This window comes from Alosa pseudoharengus, unplaced genomic scaffold (assembly GCF_046254945.1).
Source record: "Alosa pseudoharengus isolate Yale_2024_CS ecotype anadromous, Long Island Sound unplaced genomic scaffold, YU_APseudo_1.1 YU_APseudo_1.1_scf_9, whole genome shotgun sequence".
NCBI lineage: Eukaryota > Metazoa > Chordata > Actinopteri > Clupeiformes > Clupeidae > Alosa > Alosa pseudoharengus.
The window spans coordinates 37,815,634-37,838,168 of record NW_027468881.1 but is presented as its reverse complement, the minus strand read 5'-3'; the positions used below and the strand labels follow the sequence as shown (position 1 = coordinate 37,838,168).

Here is a 22,535-nt window from a genome sequence, read left to right as displayed (position 1 = left end):
TTCTAGCGTGAGATCACACATGTGCACTCAGTCTTGCCTGGAGGAATGTTAAACCCTGATCACTCCCGCACTATTGCGTCTTTCAGTGGTATTTTAAGCAAAGTCTTTTGAGGTCTTAGGAGTCAGCTGGCAGTAATGCCTATGAGGCAGTGGCACTCACTGTTATCCCTGCAAAGGAGCTTAAAGCAAACTTTTCCTTATTCCTTCATATTTTCTCACATATGGGCATGTATTACTCAATTGAGGAGAGAGCAGCATGATGGGTTTATGGTTTATTACGCATATTTATATATTTCAGTGCCAAATCCAGCCCACTCTATCTCAAAGTGGACTTTTGAGGTTTTCATGAAGGCTAGTTTTAAATAAAATTTCAGACAAAAACCCAACCAGACCTTTGTAGTTATCTTTGCAATCTTGAATTTCTCCCACAATTTGGCCAGATGAAGGACTTGGTTTGTGGTGGTGATGTTTGTATGTGTGAGAATTAGATTTTTTTAGTGGGATAATTGTCCTGTGATCTGAGAGTTAAAGAGTGTGTTTCTGTTTTCAGATGACCTTCTCCATGCGCAACACATTGACGCGTGCTAGTTTAGCCATCCAGCGGTTTGAGTGTGTTTTGCTGTGGCTGAAGGTCTGGATAAAGCCCATCTTCTTGGAGAGGGCAAGCGCTGCAGCCTGAGGAGAGCTGGTCTCCAGGACGATGCTGGACAGGCCTTGCTCTTTACAGAAGTCGATAGCAGTCTGAAGCAGCTGGGAGCCGAGACCTTTACGTCGCAGTGGGAAGGAGACCGCCAGCTGGAACACCTCCCCATAACTTCCATCTCTGTCATCAGTTGCCATGGTACTTCCATTCCAGCTGTTGCTCCTGCCGTCTGTGTGGTCCCCTCCCTTATGTGCCAGCACGGCCACCACACCGGCGATCTTCGACGTGCCGTTAACGTCCATCTCTGCCACCCAGAAGTTGTTACTAGGGTTGTCCAGGAAGTGAGCTTGCACGTCATCCATTTCTCCGGCCAACTTCCTGTTGAGGTGGCCCTGATAGATCTCATTGCAGCAGTAGTACACCAGGCCAGCCCAGGCACCACCAAATAACAGTGCCTGGAAGTAAGAGCTCCCACCCAGCACATAGCCAGCCATACAGATGCTGAGGGCCACACCAATGTGGTCCGGATCACTCATGGCCTTGAAGAAGGCTGGATAAACATGCTCCATCACCCCAAAACGAAACAGTGAGACTACAGATGCCTTATCTGTGGGTCTGTATGGACGAATGGAACAGGGCACTAAGAAACCAAGAGAAAAGTGCAGAGAAGAGGGTATTTCAGTTAATCAGGATTTAATCTGGCTGGTTTAGAAATGAGAAAATACCACTGTGTTGCATAATGACTTGAGCCCGGAGATAATGAGCCATTCAGAAGAATTTGTCCTTTGCATGTTAAATGGAAAACTGGCAAAATGAATGATCTCAATATCTAAATAACACAGACCACCGCGATTATCTGAATAAACAAACTGTAATGGTCAAACTGTTTTTTTTTTCATTTCATACACAAACTTCCTTTTCTTAACAGTTATGTATATGCGTCTGAGTCCATAATAAAACAATGGTATATGGACTTTTAGGCAGCATCAAAAATGGCAAAAGTCACACATTATTCTACTAAATATTATACATTTACATTCTGTTGCTATACGTTCACTGAGCAGATTGGATTTATTCTACTAAATATTATACATTTACATTCTGTTGCTATACGTTCACTGAGCAGATTGGATAACATATCAAAGACTTTATACATTTTGTAAGTACTTGTCACAATATCCCACAAGTATTCATATACATTTGCTATACAACCATAATCAGATTATTTATTATGTTAAACTTACAGGTACTTTTTTGTGCCATTGTGCGTCTTGTCTGATGTCCCTTCTCTCTCAGTCTTCTGTGTTGGTCAGTTTCCCCCTCCTCACCCTCTCTCTGTGGACACTGCAGTCCCTGTGCTGTTTCAAGACCATTCACAGAGTGGCCTGGACGCTGTCTGAGCATGCTCACACACACACACACACACACACAAACACAAACACACACACCCACACACCCACACACACACACACACACAAACACACACACACACACACACACACCCACACACACACACACACCCACACCCACACACACATACACACACACACACACACCCACACACACACACACACACACACACAAACACACACACACACACACACACACACACACACACACACACACACACACACACACACACACACACACACACACCCACACCCACACACACATACACACACACAAATGGAATTTCACAAGACTGGCCCATAAGCTGGGTCTAGTGAAGTAGTTAAGAACAGTAAATCCTTAACTTGATTGTGCCATGACTGAGACTGACTGAATGAACAACCTCAGTCTGGGTATAAAATTTGATTGGCAGGTTGAACTGTTTGATGATTGTTCCTGACAGATAGTCATTGTTGGACAACTGTGGAGTGGGTAATACTGTTTTAGTGGCAGGCTGACACATACTGATGACTTGCGCTAGCCTAGCACCTGTGAATTCTGCAACTAGAAGGACTGGAGGAAACGTGTTGAAAACGGTCTCCACTGATAAATATCACACTTGCTATCTTGGAAATGAGGTTCTATGTCCAAAATCCTGAACCACCCCTTTAAACATTGACGTGAACATGAAATGAAACAACACAGAACAATTTATTGTTTCAGCACTCCAAAGAGACAAGGTCAGGTGTGAGAGAGTAACTAGAAGTTGTTTTCACTTGCTAAATTGAGTAAGTTAGCATTAAAGGTTGTATCAGTGATTTTAGGCCCAAAAAAGGCCCAAACATAAATGATCACATTCATCTAATCTTTCCTAACGATCCGCTAGCTATCTGCCCCATAAGCAGGCCATCAAAAAAACGTGTCTCTGTAGGCAGCCTAGGCTCCGAGATCTGTACACAAAAACAATTGCTACCAACAAGGCCCACTCAAAGGCAAAATAAAGTGTGAAACATCCATTTCAGAAGGAGCCTATTTCTAGTGTCACTAATTATCAATAAAGGGCAGTAATTTCTCATCCTTTGTCATCCACTTGTCCTAACTTACCTGTGCATTTATTCATCAGATGGTAAATAGTTGAAATCAAATAAGCTCTTCAGTTTCATTCATTATTCAGAAAGCCTTTTACCACTTTTTAGCCATCAGCCATAAAATATGAAGCCTCTTTGTCCATGTAATGATTTATCTTCCAGTAGATGTATTGTTATGGTGCCCAGGAGGTATCATTTAATTTTGTTTTGCGTATGTGCTCATTTTAAAAGAAGGTGTGCTCACTTTACTTAATTGTGTGCTCATTTGAGTAAGTTGTGTGCTGGTTTTACTTAATCATCCACTTATTGCCTAAATTGTGCTCTTGTTTTAACAAGCCCACAGCGCATCATTTTATAAAACAAACAAACTATTCAGTAAATCGAGCGCACAGTTTACAAAATCTAGCAAAATGAGGGTACAATAACAAAATGAGCAAACCATTTAGTTAAATAAGCTCACAATTTAATAAAACAAACTGACATTTTCTCAATATTCAAAAGAAATCTGTTAACTATTTTATAGTTATTTTAAGTTAACTATTTTTGAGATCAATTAATTCCTTTGTTACTGTTGGGTTAATCATTACTAATTTATGAAAGCACCATTCTGAAAAGTCATGCTGAGCTACGCATGCTACATTCTGAATAAATGAATAAAGTTTTTGAATATCTAATTCAAAGACACAGTGACTGTTCTGTTTGGAATCTTAGAATAATTAGCCAGGCATTTCATACGTTCAGACCCAAAACTTGGTTGCATGACTATTCACTGAAGCAACTGTGATTAGACTGAGGCATTGTCAATTAATTGTGCCCCTTCTGTGACATTGGTTCATGTGAATACATTCATATAATTAATTACAGTTTCCTACGACTAATACAGTTTGACCCATATTTAAATACCTCCATATAAATTACCTTAGGGCTGTAATTGTGTCCTGAAGGAACTGAATCTCTTTGTGGAGAGCGGAGTTGGTGGTGCATGTGTTTACATGGCCCTGTATGTGCAAACCCTTTCTGTGTGGAGAGCGGAGTTGGTGGTGCATGTGTTTACATGGCCCTGTATGTGCAAACCCTTTCTGTGTGGAGAGCGGAGTTGGTGGTGCATGTGTTTACATGGCCCTGTATGTGCAAACCCTTTCTGTGTGGAGAGCGGAGTTGGTGGTGCATGTGTTTACATGGCCCTGTATGTGCAAACCCTTTCTGTGTGGAGAGCGGAGTTGGTGGTGCATGTGTTTACATGGCCCTGTATGTGCAAACCCTTTCTGTGTGGAGAGCGGAGTTGGTGGTGCATGTGTTTACATGGCCCTGTATGTGCAAACCCTTTCTGTGTGGAGAGCGGAGTTGGTGGTGCATGTGTTTACATGGCCCTGTATGTGCAAACCCTTTCTGTGTGGAGAGCGGAGTTGGTGGTGCATGTGTTTACATGGCCCTGTATGTGCAAACCCTTTCTGTGTGGAGAGCGGAGTTGGTGGTGCATGTGTTTACATGGCCCTGTATGTGCAAACCCTTTCTGTGTGGAGAGCGGAGTTGGTGGTGCATGTGTTTACATGGCCCTGTATGTGCAAACCCTTTCTGTGTGGAGAGCGGAGTTGGTGGTGCATGTGTTTACATGGCCCTGTATGTGCAAACCCTTTCTGTGTGGAGAGCGGAGTTGGTGGTGCATGTGTTTACATGGCCCTGTATGTGCAAACCCTTTCTGTGTGGAGAGCGGAGTTGGTGGTGCATGTGTTTACATGGCCCTGTATGTGCAAACCCTTTCTGTGTGGAGAGCGGAGTTGGTGGTGCATGTGTTTACATGGCCCTGTATGTGCAAACCCTTTCTGTGTGGAGAGCGGAGTTGGTGGTGCATGTGTTTACATGGCCCTGTATGTGCAAACCCTTTCTGTGTGGAGAGCGGAGTTGGTGGTGCATGTGTTTACATGGCCCTGTATGTGCAAACCCTTTCTGTGTGGAGAGCGGAGTTGGTGGTGCATGTGTTTACATGGCCCTGTATGTGCAAACCCTTTCTGTGTGGAGAGCGGAGTTGGTGGTGCATGTGTTTACATGGCCCTGTATGTGCAAACCCTTTCTGTGTGGAGAGCGGAGTTGGTGGTGCATGTGTTTACATGGCCCTGTATGTGCAAACCCTTTCTGTGTGGAGAGCGGAGTTGGTGGTGCATGTGTTTACATGGCCCTGTATGTGCAAACCCTTTCTGTGTGGAGAGCGGAGTTGGTGGTGCATGTGTTTACATGGCCCTGTATGTGCAAACCCTTTCTGTGTGGAGAGCGGAGTTGGTGGTGCATGTGTTTACATGGCCCTGTATGTGCAAACCCTTTCTGTGTGGAGAGCGGAGTTGGTGGTGCATGTGTTTACATGGCCCTGTATGTGCAAACCCTTTCTGTGTGGAGAGCGGAGTTGGTGGTGCATGTGTTTACATGGCCCTGTATGTGCAAACCCTTTCTGTGTGGAGAGCGGAGTTGGTGGTGCATGTGTTTACATGGCCCTGTATGTGCAAACCCTTTCTGTGTGGAGAGCGGAGTTGGTGGTGCATGTGTTTACATGGCCCTGTATGTGCAAACCCTTTCTGTGTGGAGAGCGGAGTTGGTGGTGCATGTGTTTACATGGCCCTGTATGTGCAAACCCTTTCTGTGTGGAGAGCGGAGTTGGTGGTGCATGTGTTTACATGGCCCTGTATGTGCAAACCCTTTCTGTGTGGAGAGCGGAGTTGGTGGTGCATGTGTTTACATGGCCCTGTATGTGCAAACCCTTTCTGTGTGGAGAGCGGAGTTGGTGGTGCATGTGTTTACATGGCCCTGTATGTGCAAACCCTTTCTGTGTGGAGAGCGGAGTTGGTGGTGCATGTGTTTACATGGCCCTGTATGTGCAAACCCTTTCTGTGTGGAGAGCGGAGTTGGTGGTGCATGTGTTTACATGGCCCTGTATGTGCAAACCCTTTCTGTGTGGAGAGCGGAGTTGGTGGTGCATGTGTTTACATGGCCCTGTATGTGCAAACCCTTTCTGTGTGGAGAGCGGAGTTGGTGGTGCATGTGTTTACATGGCCCTGTATGTGCAAACCCTTTCTGTGTGGAGAGCGGAGTTGGTGGTGCATGTGTTTACATGGCCCTGTATGTGCAAACCCTTTCTGTGTGGAGAGCGGAGTTGGTGGTGCATGTGTTTACATGGCCCTGTATGTGCAAACCCTTTCTGTGTGGAGAGCGGAGTTGGTGGTGCATGTGTTTACATGGCCCTGTATGTGCAAACCCTTTCTGTGTGGAGAGCGGAGTTGGTGGTGCATGTGTTTACATGGCCCTGTATGTGCAAACCCTTTCTGTGTGTTTAGTTGTTTATCAAGCAAAGTTGATGTGTTAGTTTGTGGTGTGGTTTTGTATGTATGTAGATAGATAGATAGATAGATAGATAGATAGATAGATACTTTATTCATCCCGAGGGAAATGTTAGGCATCCAGCAACAACCATAAAACAACAAACATACATACACATATATATATATTTCTCACATACATAAAAATCACTCACAGAAATGTAAAAATTTAAAGAGCATGTGAAGTGATTGTATTTGTGAAGGTCTGAATTGTGATGTGCCTGGATTTTGTGTGTGTGTACATGCGCGTGTGTCTGTGCACGTGTGTGTGTCTGTGCGTGTGTGCACGTGTGTGTCTGTGCACGCGCGCGCGTGTGTGTGTGTGTGTGTGTGTGTGTGTGTGTGTGTGTGTGTGTGTGTGTGTGTGTGTGTGTGTGTGTGTGTGTGTGTGTGTGTGTGTGTGTGTGTGTGTGTGTGTGCGTGCGTGCGTGTGAGTGTGTGTGTGCGTGTGTGTGTGCGTGTGTGTGTGTGAGTGTGTGTGTGCACTTATGTCTGTTTATGACTGCACTGGGTGGCCATGGTGAATAATATGGTTCCATCTGACACACGTGTGACTCTGGCCCTTCTGACAGTGCCTTGTGCAATAACCCTGTGGCCCTTCTGACAGTCCCTTGTGCAATAACCTTGTGGCCCTTCTGACAAGATTAGATTCTCTGCGCTGGAGGAGGGACTACACCTGTTTAAATCAATAGCAGTGACTCATGAATTGCTGAGACATCTGAGGTCAAGGAACTTTCGGAATCTGCTTAAAGTGCAGCAAGAATTTTAAATGCCATAGATTCAACCCTAACCCGGCCACCTCTCCTACCTTTTAGTATTGACAGAAAAATCAAGGTATCAAAAATATGCAAAATAGTCTGACACTTATGGAGGCTGCCCAGGCTTTTTAGGGAAGAGAGTCTCATTTCTGATATGATACTTTAATACCTGTTGGGATGCAGGGGCCTGTGTGTTTTTAAAAAGTCTTTCCAAATGGAAGATTATTTTTGCCAGAGATTATGTTACAGCAGAGATTTACATGGGGACATGTGTGGGCCTCAACAGAACACACACAAAAAATGGATTTTTATGCTGTCAAGTCATGTAATGAAAAATGTATTTTAGAGAGTTAAAGGTAGGCAGACCATAGTGATCTTATGAAGAATTTGTTGTTTGTTCCATCCTGTTTTCTCTCTGGGAAGAGGATAATCGATTCTTTGAAACTTTGCTTGATCCTGAAAAATGTACTAATATAAAAGTTTAATACCACTTTTCCAAGGCGACCTTGTCATTGAGCAAAACTGCAAGTGACAATAAATAATTCAACATACTTCTTTTAATAACTGCATTATACATTCCCCTCTATGCCACTCAGGCCTTCCTCCCATTGGTAGAAGCATCAAGAGAATTCTCCCTCATTTCTTTTTCTGTTTGCATTTTTCTGTTTCAAGACGGTTAAAATCAAATGACATTAGGTTGAGGTAATGCATATTGTCTATTTCACCTGCAGACCTTATTAATGTTTCCATTTTTAACCAGGCTTGCTGCTACAGCAATAGGGAAGTCTGCCGACATGCTGTCAATGGCCATACTGAAAACACTGTTCAGTTTGTATTTCATTGTAAACTCCAATGTAATATACATTTATATATTTATATTTCATTCTGTATTGATTATAGTTAACTGTTCTTTTTCACAAATTCCAAAAATAATTTAGTTTGCTAAATGATTTCTGATTATCAGTGGAGGTGCCCCATCCGCATCCATATTTGAAATCCCATATGTATTTTGGTGAGCTCACTGGATTTCAAAATGATACGTGTAAGTACATTTAATTTTGTTTGTTAGGGACTATGCTCATTAATTGTCAGACAAAAGTTGTAAATAAGACGGAGTTAGCTGTGAGTGCTAATTCTCATCTGTTGTCCCTAGCCAGCTCATAAAAAGGCTGCCTAGTTGTGTAAGTGGAAGGATGAACATTAATGGCTAACGACAGTATCTTCAGGAAGAGTCAGCATGAGGTTGATGCAGTCAGAGTCTAGTAGGAGAGGAAGCTCTTGCTCTCTTCACATTACATGCATCATTCTTCAATTGACTTTTCTTTTTTTTTTTGCTAAAATAAGATTTGCCCATCTTGACGGTTCACATTCAAAATGACAAGTGACCTGTATCTAACTCTAATGTGATTCTATCCTCTAAAATGCCATACACATGAATACGTTTTCGCTAGGGCTGTCAAACGATTATTATGACCACCGTTAGCGTAGCTATTTTGGTATGTTAGGCTCAAGGGGCCATCTCAACCCATCCCATAATATAACAACTCATTTAGAGTATAGCGGCACATAGTTAAAAATGAAAAAGCAAAACTGAAGCTCTGTAATCAGGTATCTTTGGCTGACGTGTTCAGAACTGCACAAAATTCAACCTGTATGATCACTATGACACCCTCTGAATGCATGCTCAGTTTCGTGGAATTTTGCCCATGGAGGGCCATACAATAAATTAATTTATGTGCACATTTAGTGACTGTACACAAATCGGCCTGGAGATGGTGGTGTTGAGCGAAGGGTTGCCGGATGAAGTTGAAACTGTACACACACACACACACACACACACACACACACACACAAATGCACGCACGCACACGCACACGCACACGCACACGCACACGCACACGCACACGCACACACACACATACACGCACACACACGCACACGCACACGGAATTAATGGACAAGGCGGAGGCAAAGTAACCTAGCCCTGCCCACCTAGATCTTCTTTCAGGTAGATCTAGGGCTATATCTTGGCGATCTAAAAGGGCTATATCTTGGCGATCTAAAAGGGCTATATTTTAGTGATCTAAAACGCATGGTCACTGGCGAATAGCTTAGGGGTTTGTGCAGTCCACATTTTGTGCAGTCCACATTTTGTTATCAAACGTTATCAAACATCAGACGCCTGGCACAAAAAGGCGATTTTTATGTTTCTTAATCAATCATGGGTGTGTTTTGGGCGTAACAACATCTATCATTCTCTTTAACAGCAAGCAGTGCAACTTCAAACAGTGCATTGGTATTTTGATAGTCAGCGGCGCATTTGAAGGAATGTGCTTGCACGCGAGACCTTATGGAACAGGTATTCCACTAGACCAGTGTTTCTCAAAGTGTGGTCCGCAAGCTATCCCAAGTGGTCCGCGAGCAGACATGGTAAAATATAATGAGATAGATGAGTTGTTTGCAATGTTGAACCAACTTGTATGTAAATCCAAACAGTTCTGCAGCATGCCTATGTAAGCTACGCTAGTTTAAATCATATGAATTCTCTGACACAGTAAGCAAGGTGAGTAGGCCTATTGTGTAATATACTATTAAAGTACATGTAGGTCTACTCTTTTTTTTAAGCTAGGTGGTCCGCAAGGTTTTTTTTTATTGGTTAAGTGGTCCTTGGTCTGAACAAGTTTGAGAAACACTGCACTAAACCATGCTTTACTAAAACCTAGCAGAGTATAGCCTACATGCATCTGAAACTACTTCGGTAACACTTTACTTGACATTATCGACATAAGAGTAACATGACACTGTCATGATGTTATTTGATGTACATTGACATTCTGGTAATGATTGATGAATTTTAAAAGCATATGCAATACTTAAATGTATCACTGTGTGTATGGGATGGATTTATCTTTGTAAAATATGTATTTGCTCTTCACAAGGATATTTCTCAAACAGTAGCTGTCTAAACAGGCCCTGCAGGAGAGCAGAAACTAATAAAAGAGCACTGCACTTGTGTCAAGGTGGATTGAGAGAAAACAAAAGCTTTTCAGAGGAAAACCCCTAAGCCCATATTACAGCCACTGCTTCAGCCTCCCCCCCCCCCCCCCGAGAGATGGTGGAGACACAGAATGAGACGGCAGCAACAGCCCGTAACTAAACTCCATCCATCACACTTAAAACAGCCACCCACCTATACCTGCCCAACACAATACGCAAAAAAAAGAAATTACAGTGAAGCTCTGCGGCTCTTCCACCTGAGTGAAATTCTCTGTTAACTGCAAGAGGGTAAATAGCAGGACACAGATTACTATTCGACCATGTTTTATTTAGGTAGAGCCGCAGCTGTCTAAGGCTAACTACTGACATGGGAATTTTCCTTGTGGTTTACAGAGCTTTCGGTTGTTTTGGTGTGTATCAATAAAGGACAGTACAAATGCAGAAAATACTCCAAGGATATTACACTGGCATCTTGTAAAATAATTGCATGATGATGTAGAGCAGTGTTTCTCAAACTTTTTTGAAAAATATAGAACTTCTGCTTTAACCCCAACCAAATAACAAATACTTATTTCAAAGCAGAGCATCATAGGTTATGTTTTTTAAAACAACGTTTGGGAGGAGCCCATAGAGTTGATTGATAGCCATCACTCAACCCATGCTCACCCCACCTTAGCTGGCCATACTGTAGGTCACATGGCCTGGCATTGAAAAGCCATCCACCTCCTCCCCTTTCCCCTCCATTTCACTTCTCGCTCTAAGCTCATATTATCCTTTACCAGTCGACATCACTCACATGCGATCTCTGCTGTTGGCATTCCAGAACCACAGCCAGCTACAGACACCAGACGGGCCAACTAGTGAACATTGATCAAGAGAGCATTCACAAGATGGGCTAACTAGTGAACATTGATCAAGAGAGCATTCACAAGATGGGCCAACTAGTGAACATTGATCAAGAGAGCATTCACAAGATGGGCCAACTAGTGAACATTGATCAAGAGAGCATTCACAAGATAGGCCAACTAGTGAACATTGATCAAGAGAGCATTCACAAGACGGGCCAACTAGTGAACATTGATCAAGAGAGCATTCACAAGATGGGTCAACTAGTGAACATTGATCAAGAGAGCATTCACAAGATGGGCCAACTAGTGAACATTGATCAAGAGAGCATTCACAAGATGGGCCAACTAGTGAACATTGATCAAGAGAGCATTCACAAATGTATTTATTATTAAATGGCTTTTCTCATACATATATTTTCTATGTTCCATTCTTCACATTTTATTCTATGGAACAAAAAAAAAATAATAGAAAGAAAGGATGTGATTAGATGAAACGCATAAGCCAGCCTAAATGAAATGCCCTTTATTTAAGAAGAGAGGCTCTATCTTTTTCTAAAGCATAAAAGTAGGATGCTCTGCCTCCACCCGGTTGAGGCCTACAGCTCTGGACAGAGGGCTATGGGGGTGGAGAGAGGCAAACTCTCATGTGAGCTATTTAGTCTTCCATTATTGTCTGGGTGTGCACTCTAAAGTGCCCCTCTGATGAAAGTGAATGTGATGGTCCTCCAAGGGAAGAAAATGAATAGATTTTGCATTAAATGTGTCTGGAGAGGAAGGGTTTAGGTTTGACCAAATTGTTTCAATATTTTGCTATTCTGCACACAAGGATAGAATACTACAAACCTACAAACGGTATAGCAGAAATGGAATGGATAGTGTTGCTCTATCCACTTGGATTAACGAGACATACCAATCTATTAAGATGATGAGTTAGCTTCATGACTCATCAGGCTAATGAAGCATTTAAGCAGTGTCCCCAACATTTCTTCTAACAAGATGTTTGTGAAGGGTAGAAGACAACATTGTATGATTATGCTAGTGTTGAATTGTAGATACATGTCTACAGTCTTGTATGAGACTTCAAAAAACATACAATATAGCATCTTACAGAAAGCTGAGCTGTAAAGTCAAAATGAACTGGAGTGTGATGGAATGCTGTGTTAACAGGGACTGTTCGAGAAGACACTCAGTAAATTTAGGTTTTTGTGGGAGTAACCGCTCAACATATCTCACCATATAATACTGTACTGTAATGAAATACTGTTGAGTATGTGTTTTTTCTGCATTTTCTCAATTTTCAAAGTCTTTTTGTAAATGATATTATCATTCAGTCCTCTTTGCTTCAGACACTGCACCTTCAACTCACACAGTGTCACTGTGAACAGTATGTATTATCAGATTATCCAGTGATTATCAGGCGGAATTGCGCAATGTGTTATGAGTGATCCATCTCCATTAAGAGAAGGATGGGGAAGACAAGGACAAAGCATTGGGGGCCTCCCCTCCCCTCCCAATCTATAGAGCCTGGAATGGTGATGGAGCACTGAGGGGACAAGGGAATGGCCATTTGTCTTCTTTTGTTAAGTTAGATGGTCATTTTATTCCTTTGGTTGGTGGAGAAATGTTTTGACTGCCTTCCAACACATTTAAGCTTGTGTCTATCACACACACACACACACACACACACCTGTACACATTAACATGCCACATACATACACAAACACACACACACACACACCTGTACACATTAACATGCCACATACACACACACACACACATACACACACACACACACACACACACACACACACACCTGTACACATTAACATGCCACATACATACACACACACACACACACACCTGTACACATTAACATGCCACATACATACACACACACACACACACACACACACACACACACACACACACATACGTACACATTAACATGCTACATACATACACACACACACACACACACACCTGTACACATTAACATGCCACATACATACACACAGGTCAGCATCGAAATAACCTCATAGTAGTAACCATCAGTGGTCACCCTCTTTTTATTGTAAAACTATTTTGAGATTAATCTTTTAAATTTAGGTTCAAATCTTTTTGAAGGCATATTTTATTTAACAAGTAAGAAATTGGCCCTTTCATGATATCTTTTGTATGAGATGCTTCTGTTCAGATTATACAACAGCCTTATATCTTTTGTGATACAAACCACTACAAAGGTAATTGTTTCTATACTTTAAAGAAAAAAGAGTTTGCAGAGGCACTCTGAGGTTGAAAAAGTATAAAAAAGCCTTTAATTCATCATGGCAAGAACTGGTTAAAAGTACATGGGCCTACGCGCCTTAAGGCCAATATGGCCGCAACGCGTAGGCCCATGTGTTTTTAACCAGTTCTTGCCATGATGAATTAAAGGCTTTTTATACTTTTTCAATCTCAGAGTGCCTCTGCAAACTCTTTTTTCTTTAAAGTATTGAAACAATTACCTTTGTAGTCAGGTATTCTTACATTGATCACCACTTGCAATGCCCTCTGTCATAGATGCCAAAAGGTTATCAAAAATGTTTCGAAAACTATAACTGTAAATGGCTTGCCACCTGCTATTCATAGAAAATAAATGTCCTCTCCATGCCCTATACTCCTGCACCTCCTATGTTCTCTCCATGCTACTCCTGCACCTCCTTGTGCACTGTGAGTCACGCTTCCCAAGTCCTCTCCATCTCCTACTCCTGCAACTCCTGTCCTCTCCATCTCCTACTCCTGCAACTCCTGTCCTCTCCATCTCCTACTCCTGCAACTCCTGTCCTCTCCATCTCCTACTCCTGCAACTCCTTGTAAGTCTTACATGTTCTCCCCTTGGTTACTCAATCAGTGTTTAACAATTCAAGACAACAATGTACAGTCTGAACTGCTGGAAGTGTGTGTGTGTGTGTGTATGTGTGTGTGTGTGTGTGAGAGAGAGGGGGGGGGGGGAGAGGGTTAAATAGCAGCACCGTTCAACAGAACCAATGGCAGCCCTGGCAGCAGTGTTAAAAGATGGGGAATTGAGAAAGCATTTCCAGCATTTAAAACATTTGTTTATAAGAAAAATACAGTTTGCTAGCCTGATGTAGCCTAATTCTATTCAGAATTTGAGTCTCATACTGCACCATTTGGATGTGATTATAGGGTGTTTCAATCCACATAGGGGAAAAAAGCCTTTGCACACACAGATAGACCTAGCCAGTCAGAGCATTGAAATATGTGAATCCTAGGGAGAGCAGCCAAAACATCCTTCTGCTCGACAAATGAAATGCCTTAATCATTGTTCATTTATTTTTTAAGTTATTGCACTATCAATATCTTATAGGCCTACAGCAGATGCAATAGTGAAATCTGAACGTCTAGCTTCTCTAGCGACAGCCTTTTTGTTTGTAAACAATATCAGCTGAAGCGTGCTCAGGTGACTGAATGACTAGGCACTGTTGCCCACCTGTCCATCATGGCATAAAGGTCAACGATTTGATTGGCCTCTGCTAACTTTGGGCATAGAGGCTTCTCGAAGTCCAGATTGAATTTCCCAACCTCAAAAATCTGGTCAAAATGTGGACTCAAAAATTCAGGCTGTCTGTTTGCCTACTTCTGAAAAGAGTTTAATGTACCAATTTAAGTTTAATTTCAATGCTGGCTACACCCCTTGGAAATCAGAAGTGAATCAAAGTGTGTGTGGGTTTGTGTATGTTTATACACGTATGTGTACCTGTGTGTGTGTGTGTGTGTAATTGTAAAATGTCTGCATAGATGAGGCTCTCAAAGTGATCACAATGCAGTTATCACAGTGGTCCAAGCAGCAGTTTAATGAAAAAATTAATTTCGAACAAGGAAGCATGTCTATCAGCAACAATTCAGTGACACTGACCATCAAATCCATAGCATTTCCACCTTGTTTTTTGTTTGTTTGTTACGTATAGAGCTCACTCAGGTGAACTGCAGGTAGAAAGCAGTGCTGCAGGAAGATGGGATGGGGAGCGTTAGCGTTAGCACAATTTGTACTGATTTTGCAGTCACGGAGGGGCAGCGCTGACTGCACAGTTACTGAGGGATGAGAGGGAGAATAGTGCTCTGCTCCAAGCACACCAAAAGACACATGTGGACATAGCTTCCACCTTACATCCGGCTCATATAGAATAACTCCACTTTTACTCAGATAGGCTCTAATGTTAATGCACACAACCCCACACACTTACCCACACAACATTTGTGAGGATAGAATGCATTACCTTTAGATCAATGGCCATGACAGCAACATTAATTTTACAGGTTTCTGTGCAGTTTGGCATTAACTTTGGCCACACTTTATTTAACTTTGTCCTTTGTTGAAATGTAATTATACTCTAAAGCAAATACTATATTGATGGTACTTGGTACCTCACTTTAAACAGGGTTAGAGATGGAGTCAGTATTATAGTGAGGGTTGGGGGTTGTATCAGAATGCTGTTTTGTTCACTGAACAAGAGTGTGGTCCAGGGTAGTGCTGGTGACACACTTCAACTGACTACCCTTGGTGATATTGCATGGTTCATGTGAAATTATAAAAAGATCTACACTGTGGGAATAAGTATGTGATAGTCAGAGCCGGCAGTCCCCAAGTCATCGAAAGGAATGGTGATGCAATTAACTCCAAATGAATTCATCTCTACTCTAAGGCCAGGAGTCTAGCTAGTCCATCTGGACCCAGAACAGTATCTCTATACAGTATATTCAATGAGTAAATGCATATACTTGACATCTGACATTTTGTCGCAGGTCTCAATGCTCGGGTGTTCTATGTCTCCTCCTTGAAAGCTGTGTGCTTTAGGTTTAGACACATAATCTTCTCAAATCCCTTGGCTGTCCCTTACATGTCATGCCATCATAATCTGTTATAGCCGAGCTGTCTCTCTGAACTCGCAGTGTGCCTCCGGAATGCATTTTAAACCTCGTGGAGACTGAGCGTAATGAACATCCACGTTTAATGGTTCTCTTATGCCAGCAGCGGAGCTGTGGGACGTTTTTAAAGAGACCAAACTTGACGCACCTACTTTAGATTTGCAGAGATACCTGCTACCAACACATAACACACCCATTTATGTGAAGTATATATATATATATATATATATATATATATATATATATATATATATATATATATATATATATATATGAGGCTATTCCTATTAAAGACATGAGACATAGGCTAGATGAAAAGGCAGCACTGCAGACAATACTTTTCTTAACCATCATTTTAAACCATGTCATTGGGTATTCCAATACATCAAAGAGCATATTTGTTGCTGGTGATTTCACCGTTTGTCATTTTCTATGTTCCTGTGAGTTTCATCACACCTTTACCATGTGCTCATTACGGAGGGGGCCTGAGCTCAACATCATTGCTGCAGACACAGTGACATCTAGTGGAAAGATCAGGCGGTGCTTGCCAATGTCAGTCATATCCCAGTGCTATGTTTCCAGAGCTGAGTTTGTATCTGTAATGGAGGATTACAAAGGATATTTACAGCTGTAATTATGTGGCTGAATGATGTTCATTACATTTAGGCATAACCTTAAACAGACCTAAAGTAACATTAGATTTCTGTGTATGAAATGTAATTCCACACTTATTTATTAAGCCATTTAATTGACTTTCAAATTAGCTCTTTGCCTGGAAACAGCATGCAGTGTTAACCAAGGTCCAGACATGAATTACAAACCTGATGTGATGTTCACAGTGTATTATTAAAAGAGGAAGCATGAGAGAGAAAGAGAGAGAGAGAGAGGAAGAGAGATGTTTGCTATAATGGAGGTAGGAAAGAGAGAACTCACTCGGGCACATGGGAAATAAGGCTGTGTCATTTCCGCACAGTCCCATGTGTTTACTCAGTTTTAACAAGCTCAACGCCAGGCTTGGCAGGAATGGGCAGGGCTTCTCTTAATCTTCACTGCTGAAGTGATTCCACAAGGATGCCTGGGAGGCAAAGAAACTTGTTAATTGAGATCCTGGATTCTCCAGAGGTGTCTGCTAGAACTTCAGACCCCATTTATTTATCTGATATTTTATTAAGCTGAGTGTACTGCATTCCCTGCCAGAGCTTAATGAAGCCTGCACAGCAAAAGCTGTGACAACGTGCTTGTGAGACAGCAAGTGATTTGTGAGACAGCATGTTTAATTTTCCATAATTAAAGTCACCAGTTCTCGCATACTGTAGTTCAGCCTTACTCTCTCCTTCACCAGCCCATGAATAACTAGCCTCAGACCAGACCACCAACTTTTTTCTTAACCGTCAAAGTGAAGACGTGGCATTTGTTTGTAAAGATGCCCTCATGAACAACTCTCAGGAGAGCCCCAGCAGCATTCTTACAACCGTTTCATTGTGGGTCTGTTGTTTTTTTCCTACCGTTGTTTCACTTCAAAGTTTTGGCTTTGGATTATATTGAAGAAACTGTTTTTTTAAATTATAATAAAAAGACATTTCTATATCAGAATCAATCCTGCTGTTACCATCCTGAAAAGTTGTACTATTGTTAAACCCATTCTACTCAAGTGCAGAAGAAAATCCACTGACTTATAAAAGTAGACGTGATAACTCTTCAGTCATGAGAAATACAGTAGATGGGTACAAATAATGGAACGGGATGAATGAAGTGTATGATGGCAAGTTATGTTTGCAAATCCACTCATTTTTGTGAGATAATAGTGACTACATTTTTGTCACTCTTAAGAAGAAATAACCAGACCTGTTTTTATGGCACATTTAGCAAGGACAAGTGTGCCTAGGCAGTAAATTAGCCATAGTATATTGCTTAATGAGAGCAGACATGCATTTGTAAATTAATTACAAGACTTCTCCATTGTGTGCAAGGAAGTACAAAGTTGTCAAGTGCTATTAGGAACTATCAATTAGCCACAAGGCCTCAGGAGAACATGTCTCAGTCAAAACACCATCTCATCCCAATAGGCCTAGTGCACACACTGTTCACAAATGAATATATCTTAGACCCAGAAGGATATAACATGTTACAGTGGAAACACTGGCAAAATAGATCCCTCTGTGGCACACACAATTCAAGTCCAAGAGCTCTGTTTAAGAGTACAGAAAACTCTTGAATCTGTACAAAGTACCTTTGCTTGTTATGCCAATAGACAAATGTCCTAACATAACATTAGCAATTAACTAATAACTAGATGTACCGCAGAGCGGTACAAAATATGACCGCCGCCCAGTCCAGCACATTTTTTCCACAAAAATAAATCACGCTGAAAGGCCTATATGATTCTAACTGTCTCACTAAATTGCATTAGCCACACTCAATTCTTACTGGTATCTGCTAGACAACAAGTACCAAAACATGATTAGTTCATAGATTTCACATGTAAAATTCATTTTATACAACCCCACACCCGGGAATCCTTGTTGGTGTACGGTCACTAAATGTACACATAAATTATTTTATTGTAAGGCCCCCCATTAACGAAAGTTCACAAAACTTGGCATGCATTCGGAGGGTGTCATAATGATCCTACACTTTCAATTTCGTGCAGTTTTGACCATGTCAGCCAGAGATATTGTGATGAAAACACCTCATTTTTTGCTTTTTAATTTTTAACTAGGTGGCGCTATACATGAAATAAGTGGTAATGGGATGGGTTGACATGCCCCCTTAAAGGAGAATTCCGGTGTGATATTGACCTAAAGTGTGTTGAAACATGATACCGAGTGTGAACGTATGTCTCATAGCCCATCTCGGCTTGTCCCCTGCACTCCAAAATCTGGCGCTAGTTAGCCGATGCTACCAACAGCTTTTTCAATGCTACTACTGTTCTGAAATTGCAGGCACTCCTATCGGATCCTGTCATCAAAGCCGCTGAAGACCACACCGATCAGACTGGCGGTGTAGCACAGCATAGTGCCCACACTCTCCCATTGCTTAATGATTCCTTTCACCGGCAGCCACAAGAAGTGGATGTTACAGCGGGGAAAATAAGTATTGAACACGTCAATATTTTTTTCAGTAAGTATACTTCCAGTGAGGCTATTCGCATGAAATTTTCACTGGACATTAGTATTAACTTAGGTAAACCACACATATATAAAACCCCAAACATTAATGTCTAAAAGTAGAGTTATGATTAATAAAGTGGAATGGCACAGGGAAAAAGTATTGAACACGCTAAGAAAAAGCAGTACTCAAAGGCAAGAAATGGCAAGGAACAAACTGGAATCTATAAGTAGTTAGAGAAATTATCCCTCCTATCTGTGCAAATTGATATAAGCTGGGTTAGTACATACTGGTGGGCTATAAAAAGGTTTTTTGTTACCAAGGTGTCAAACAAGAAACATTTCATAATGGGTAAAAGCAAAGAGCTCTCCCAAGACCTTTGCAACCTTATTGTTGCAAAACATATCAATGGAACTGGTTACAGATGCACATCAAAACCTCCGAAGCATCCAGCAAGCAGTATTAGAGCCATTATCTGCAAGTGAAAGGAACATCACTGCATCATCACTGGCCATGCACAGGATCTCCTTGCAAGATTTCTGACCAGGAAGTCAGAAGGATAGTCAGAAGAGTAGCCCAAGAGCCAAGGACCACTCGGAGAAAGCTCCAGAAAGACTTGGTACAGTTGTTATAGAGAAAATCATAGGTAATGCACTCCACCGCCATGGCCTCTATGCACGCTCATCCCGCATGACTCTATTGCTGAAGAAAAACATGTCAAAGCTCGTTGAAAGTTTGCTACACAACATTTGGACAATCCTATGAAATACTGAGAGAATGTATTCTGGTCAGGCGAGAGCAAAATTGAACTTTTTGGATGTCATAATACACACCATATTTGGAGGAGAAATGGCACTGTGCATCACCCTAAAAATACCCTACCAACAGTGAGGTTTGGAGGTGGTGGCATCATGGTATGGGCTGTTTTTCATCTCATGGTACTAGCAGACTTCATACAGTTGAAGGACTGATTAATTGAGTCATTTTGGTCTGGGAGAATCTTGACCATCCACCAGGATGATGAGGATGAGACATGGCTAGACCTTCCAGCAGGACAATGATCCAAACCATTCAGCAAAGGAAACTCTCAATTGGTTTCAGAGAAAGGAAATCAAGGCCCTGACTTCAATCCAATTGAACAGTTTTGGAAGTTAACTAAAGATCAGGATTCACAAGAGGGACCCCTGGAATCTTCAATATTAAAGGACTATCTGTTGAAAAGAATGGGCCAAAATCACACCAGAATACTGTAACTGGTTAGTTTCGTCATACAGGAAATGCCTTGAAGCTGTCATTACGAATAAAGGCTTTTCCACAAGAAATTTCAGCAGGCGTGTTCAATACTTTTTTCCTGTGTCATTCCACTTTATTACACATAACTCTACCTATGGACTTTAATGTTTGGATTTTTTTATATGGGTGGCTTATCTGAGTTAATAGTAATGTCTGGTGAAAATTTCATGCAAGTAGCCTCATTGGAAGTATACTTACTGAAAAAAATGTTGACGTGTTCAATACTTATTTTCCCCGCTGTATGTCGGTGGCAGCCTCAGAATCTCTCTTTATTGATCCCAATGGTCAGCCACCCACTGACACACCGCTAACGCCATCACAGCGGTCCTCATTGCACTCAGCGAGTGGCAGTGAGTATGAAAGTGACACATCTTCCGTACACTTATCAATCCGTGACAACATCAAAATGGCGCTTGCCAGGTTGAAACTGGACTTGCCTCAGGCCCCAGTGGGCCCTACCAACCTCCTGTGCCGCTCAGTGCCAGGGCCAAAGGACTTGCACGTGCCTCACTGCAAAGACTTCACTGAAGTTGTGTCTTCAGCATTTCAGTCAGCTTTGAATTTTCGGCCTGATCGTGCTGCTCGCACGTTGGCGGCCATGAGCGCGCCAGATACCATCGGTCTTGGATCAATGCCGGCATTGGAGCCCTGTGTAGCCTCTCTCATCGTGTCGCCCGATGAAGCCCTACGCCAGGATGTGCGATGCCCCAACAAGGAATGCAGGCGCACTGATGGCATGCTGGTTAAAACCTACAACACGGTTGCAAGACTTGGACGTGTGGGCAACTCAATGGGGCATTTGCTCCTGGCCTTACATTCTACTTTGGACACAGCCACTCCAGACGTTGCTACGTCTGGTCTGCTTGATGTCTCTCTACAGGCACTTGGTGCAATGGCCAGCGAATGCGGGCGAGCTCTGGGTCTCCTTGTCCATGCGAGACGACAGGTCTGGCTAGCACAGTCACCCCTGCCAGAAGTGTGTCGGCACAACTTGCGCCAGTTACCGCTGTTGCCTGGCCACCTGTTTGGGCCAGCTGCGCAGGAGGCATTGGAAAGGAGGACGCGGGTGACCGAGTCGCGTTAGCAACATGTTCAGCGCCGGCCGCCCTTCAAGGAGCCACAGGTAGGCGTATCAGCACCCCACCAGATGCCTACTAAGCGGCGTGCACCAATGCACAATCTTGGCCGGCACCCCTATGGCCAACACCGCAGGTCTGCCCCGCCGCCACCCCGTGCAGCTATGGGCGCACGACCACAACCACCGCCTGCAAGGCAGCCGCCTTTTCGGCGCCCCCCCAAGGCCAATGAATCCACAGGTAGACGCTACCAGAGACTTTCTAATGAGGAGACACAGCACTCAAAAAATACTCCATAGAAATGCATGGGGCTAGTTTGTCACGCCAATATGGCCGTTGTCTACACATATCCCACCCCTTCCTCGGCAAAACGTCGACATGTGAATACATTTAGCCAATCATGTGGTGTGATGTGAATACATTGAGCCAATCATATGGTGTGTTGTGAAGACATCGTGCCAATCATGTGTTGTGATCTCGCCGCTGGAGCAAGATTGGTGTTGTGAAGCCTTGCGCACGCGCAGTTCGACCCAAAGACTGTGCCCGATGAGTGCCCATAAAACGTTGGTATATGGCCGCTGAGTGGAGGGACTTGCCTAAAAGGACTTTGACGCTACTGACTGCTCAAGGTCGGTGGTGGCTTGTTTTTCAACACTTCAGCTGCAATGCTGGAGGGCAATAACAACAAACAGTTGGCTTCTCGAGACTCTCGAGAAGGGCTACCGCCTGCAGTTTCGCCGCCGACACCTACACCGTGTGTTAATGTTCGTCCCACCATATTGAAGGACCCTCTTCAAGTTCTTGGCCTTACTGCGGAAGTTCAGCAGCTGTTGCAGAAGGGTGCGATAGAGGAAGTAGACCCTCAGGTTCATGTGGAGGGATTCTACTCCCATTATTTTCTGGTTCCAAAAAAGGATGGGGGGTTCAAACCCATCCTGGATTTGAGACGCTTGAACATGTTCCTCAAGCGCTTGCTGTTCCGCATGTTGCGAACAGCAGATGTGATTCGAGCCATAGAACCAGGTGCATGGTTCATCACAATAG

The 22,535-nt window shown here is 42.8% G+C and overlaps 1 protein-coding gene across 1 annotated transcript; it reads right to left on the bottom strand.

Annotated features, from left to right (window-relative positions):
• Positions 1–546: 546 nt before the first annotated feature.
• On the bottom strand, positions 547–16,575 carry LOC143115330 (N-acetyltransferase family 8 member 3). The gene is made up of 3 exons (XM_076277300.1): positions 16,477–16,575; positions 11,037–11,097; positions 547–1,283 (listed from the first exon to the last, which is right to left on the bottom strand). The coding sequence occupies exons 1-3, from the start codon at positions 16,573–16,575 to the stop codon at positions 547–549; spliced, it is 897 nt and encodes a 298-aa protein (XP_076133415.1).
• Positions 16,576–22,535: the final 5,960 nt, after the last annotated feature.

Coding starts and splice junctions, on each gene's coding strand:
- LOC143115330 (XM_076277300.1), bottom strand. CDS start 16,575: ATGACTGACATTGGCAAGCACCGCCTGATCTTTCCACTAGATGTCACT. Junction 11,098..16,476: donor CCCTCCGTAATGAGCACATG/GTAAAGGTGTGA, acceptor AATGTTCACTAG/TTGGCCCGTCTGGTGTCTGT. Junction 1,284..11,036: donor GCCAACAGCAGAGATCGCAT/GTGAGTGATGTC, acceptor TTGGTTTCTTAG/TGCCCTGTTCCATTCGTCCA.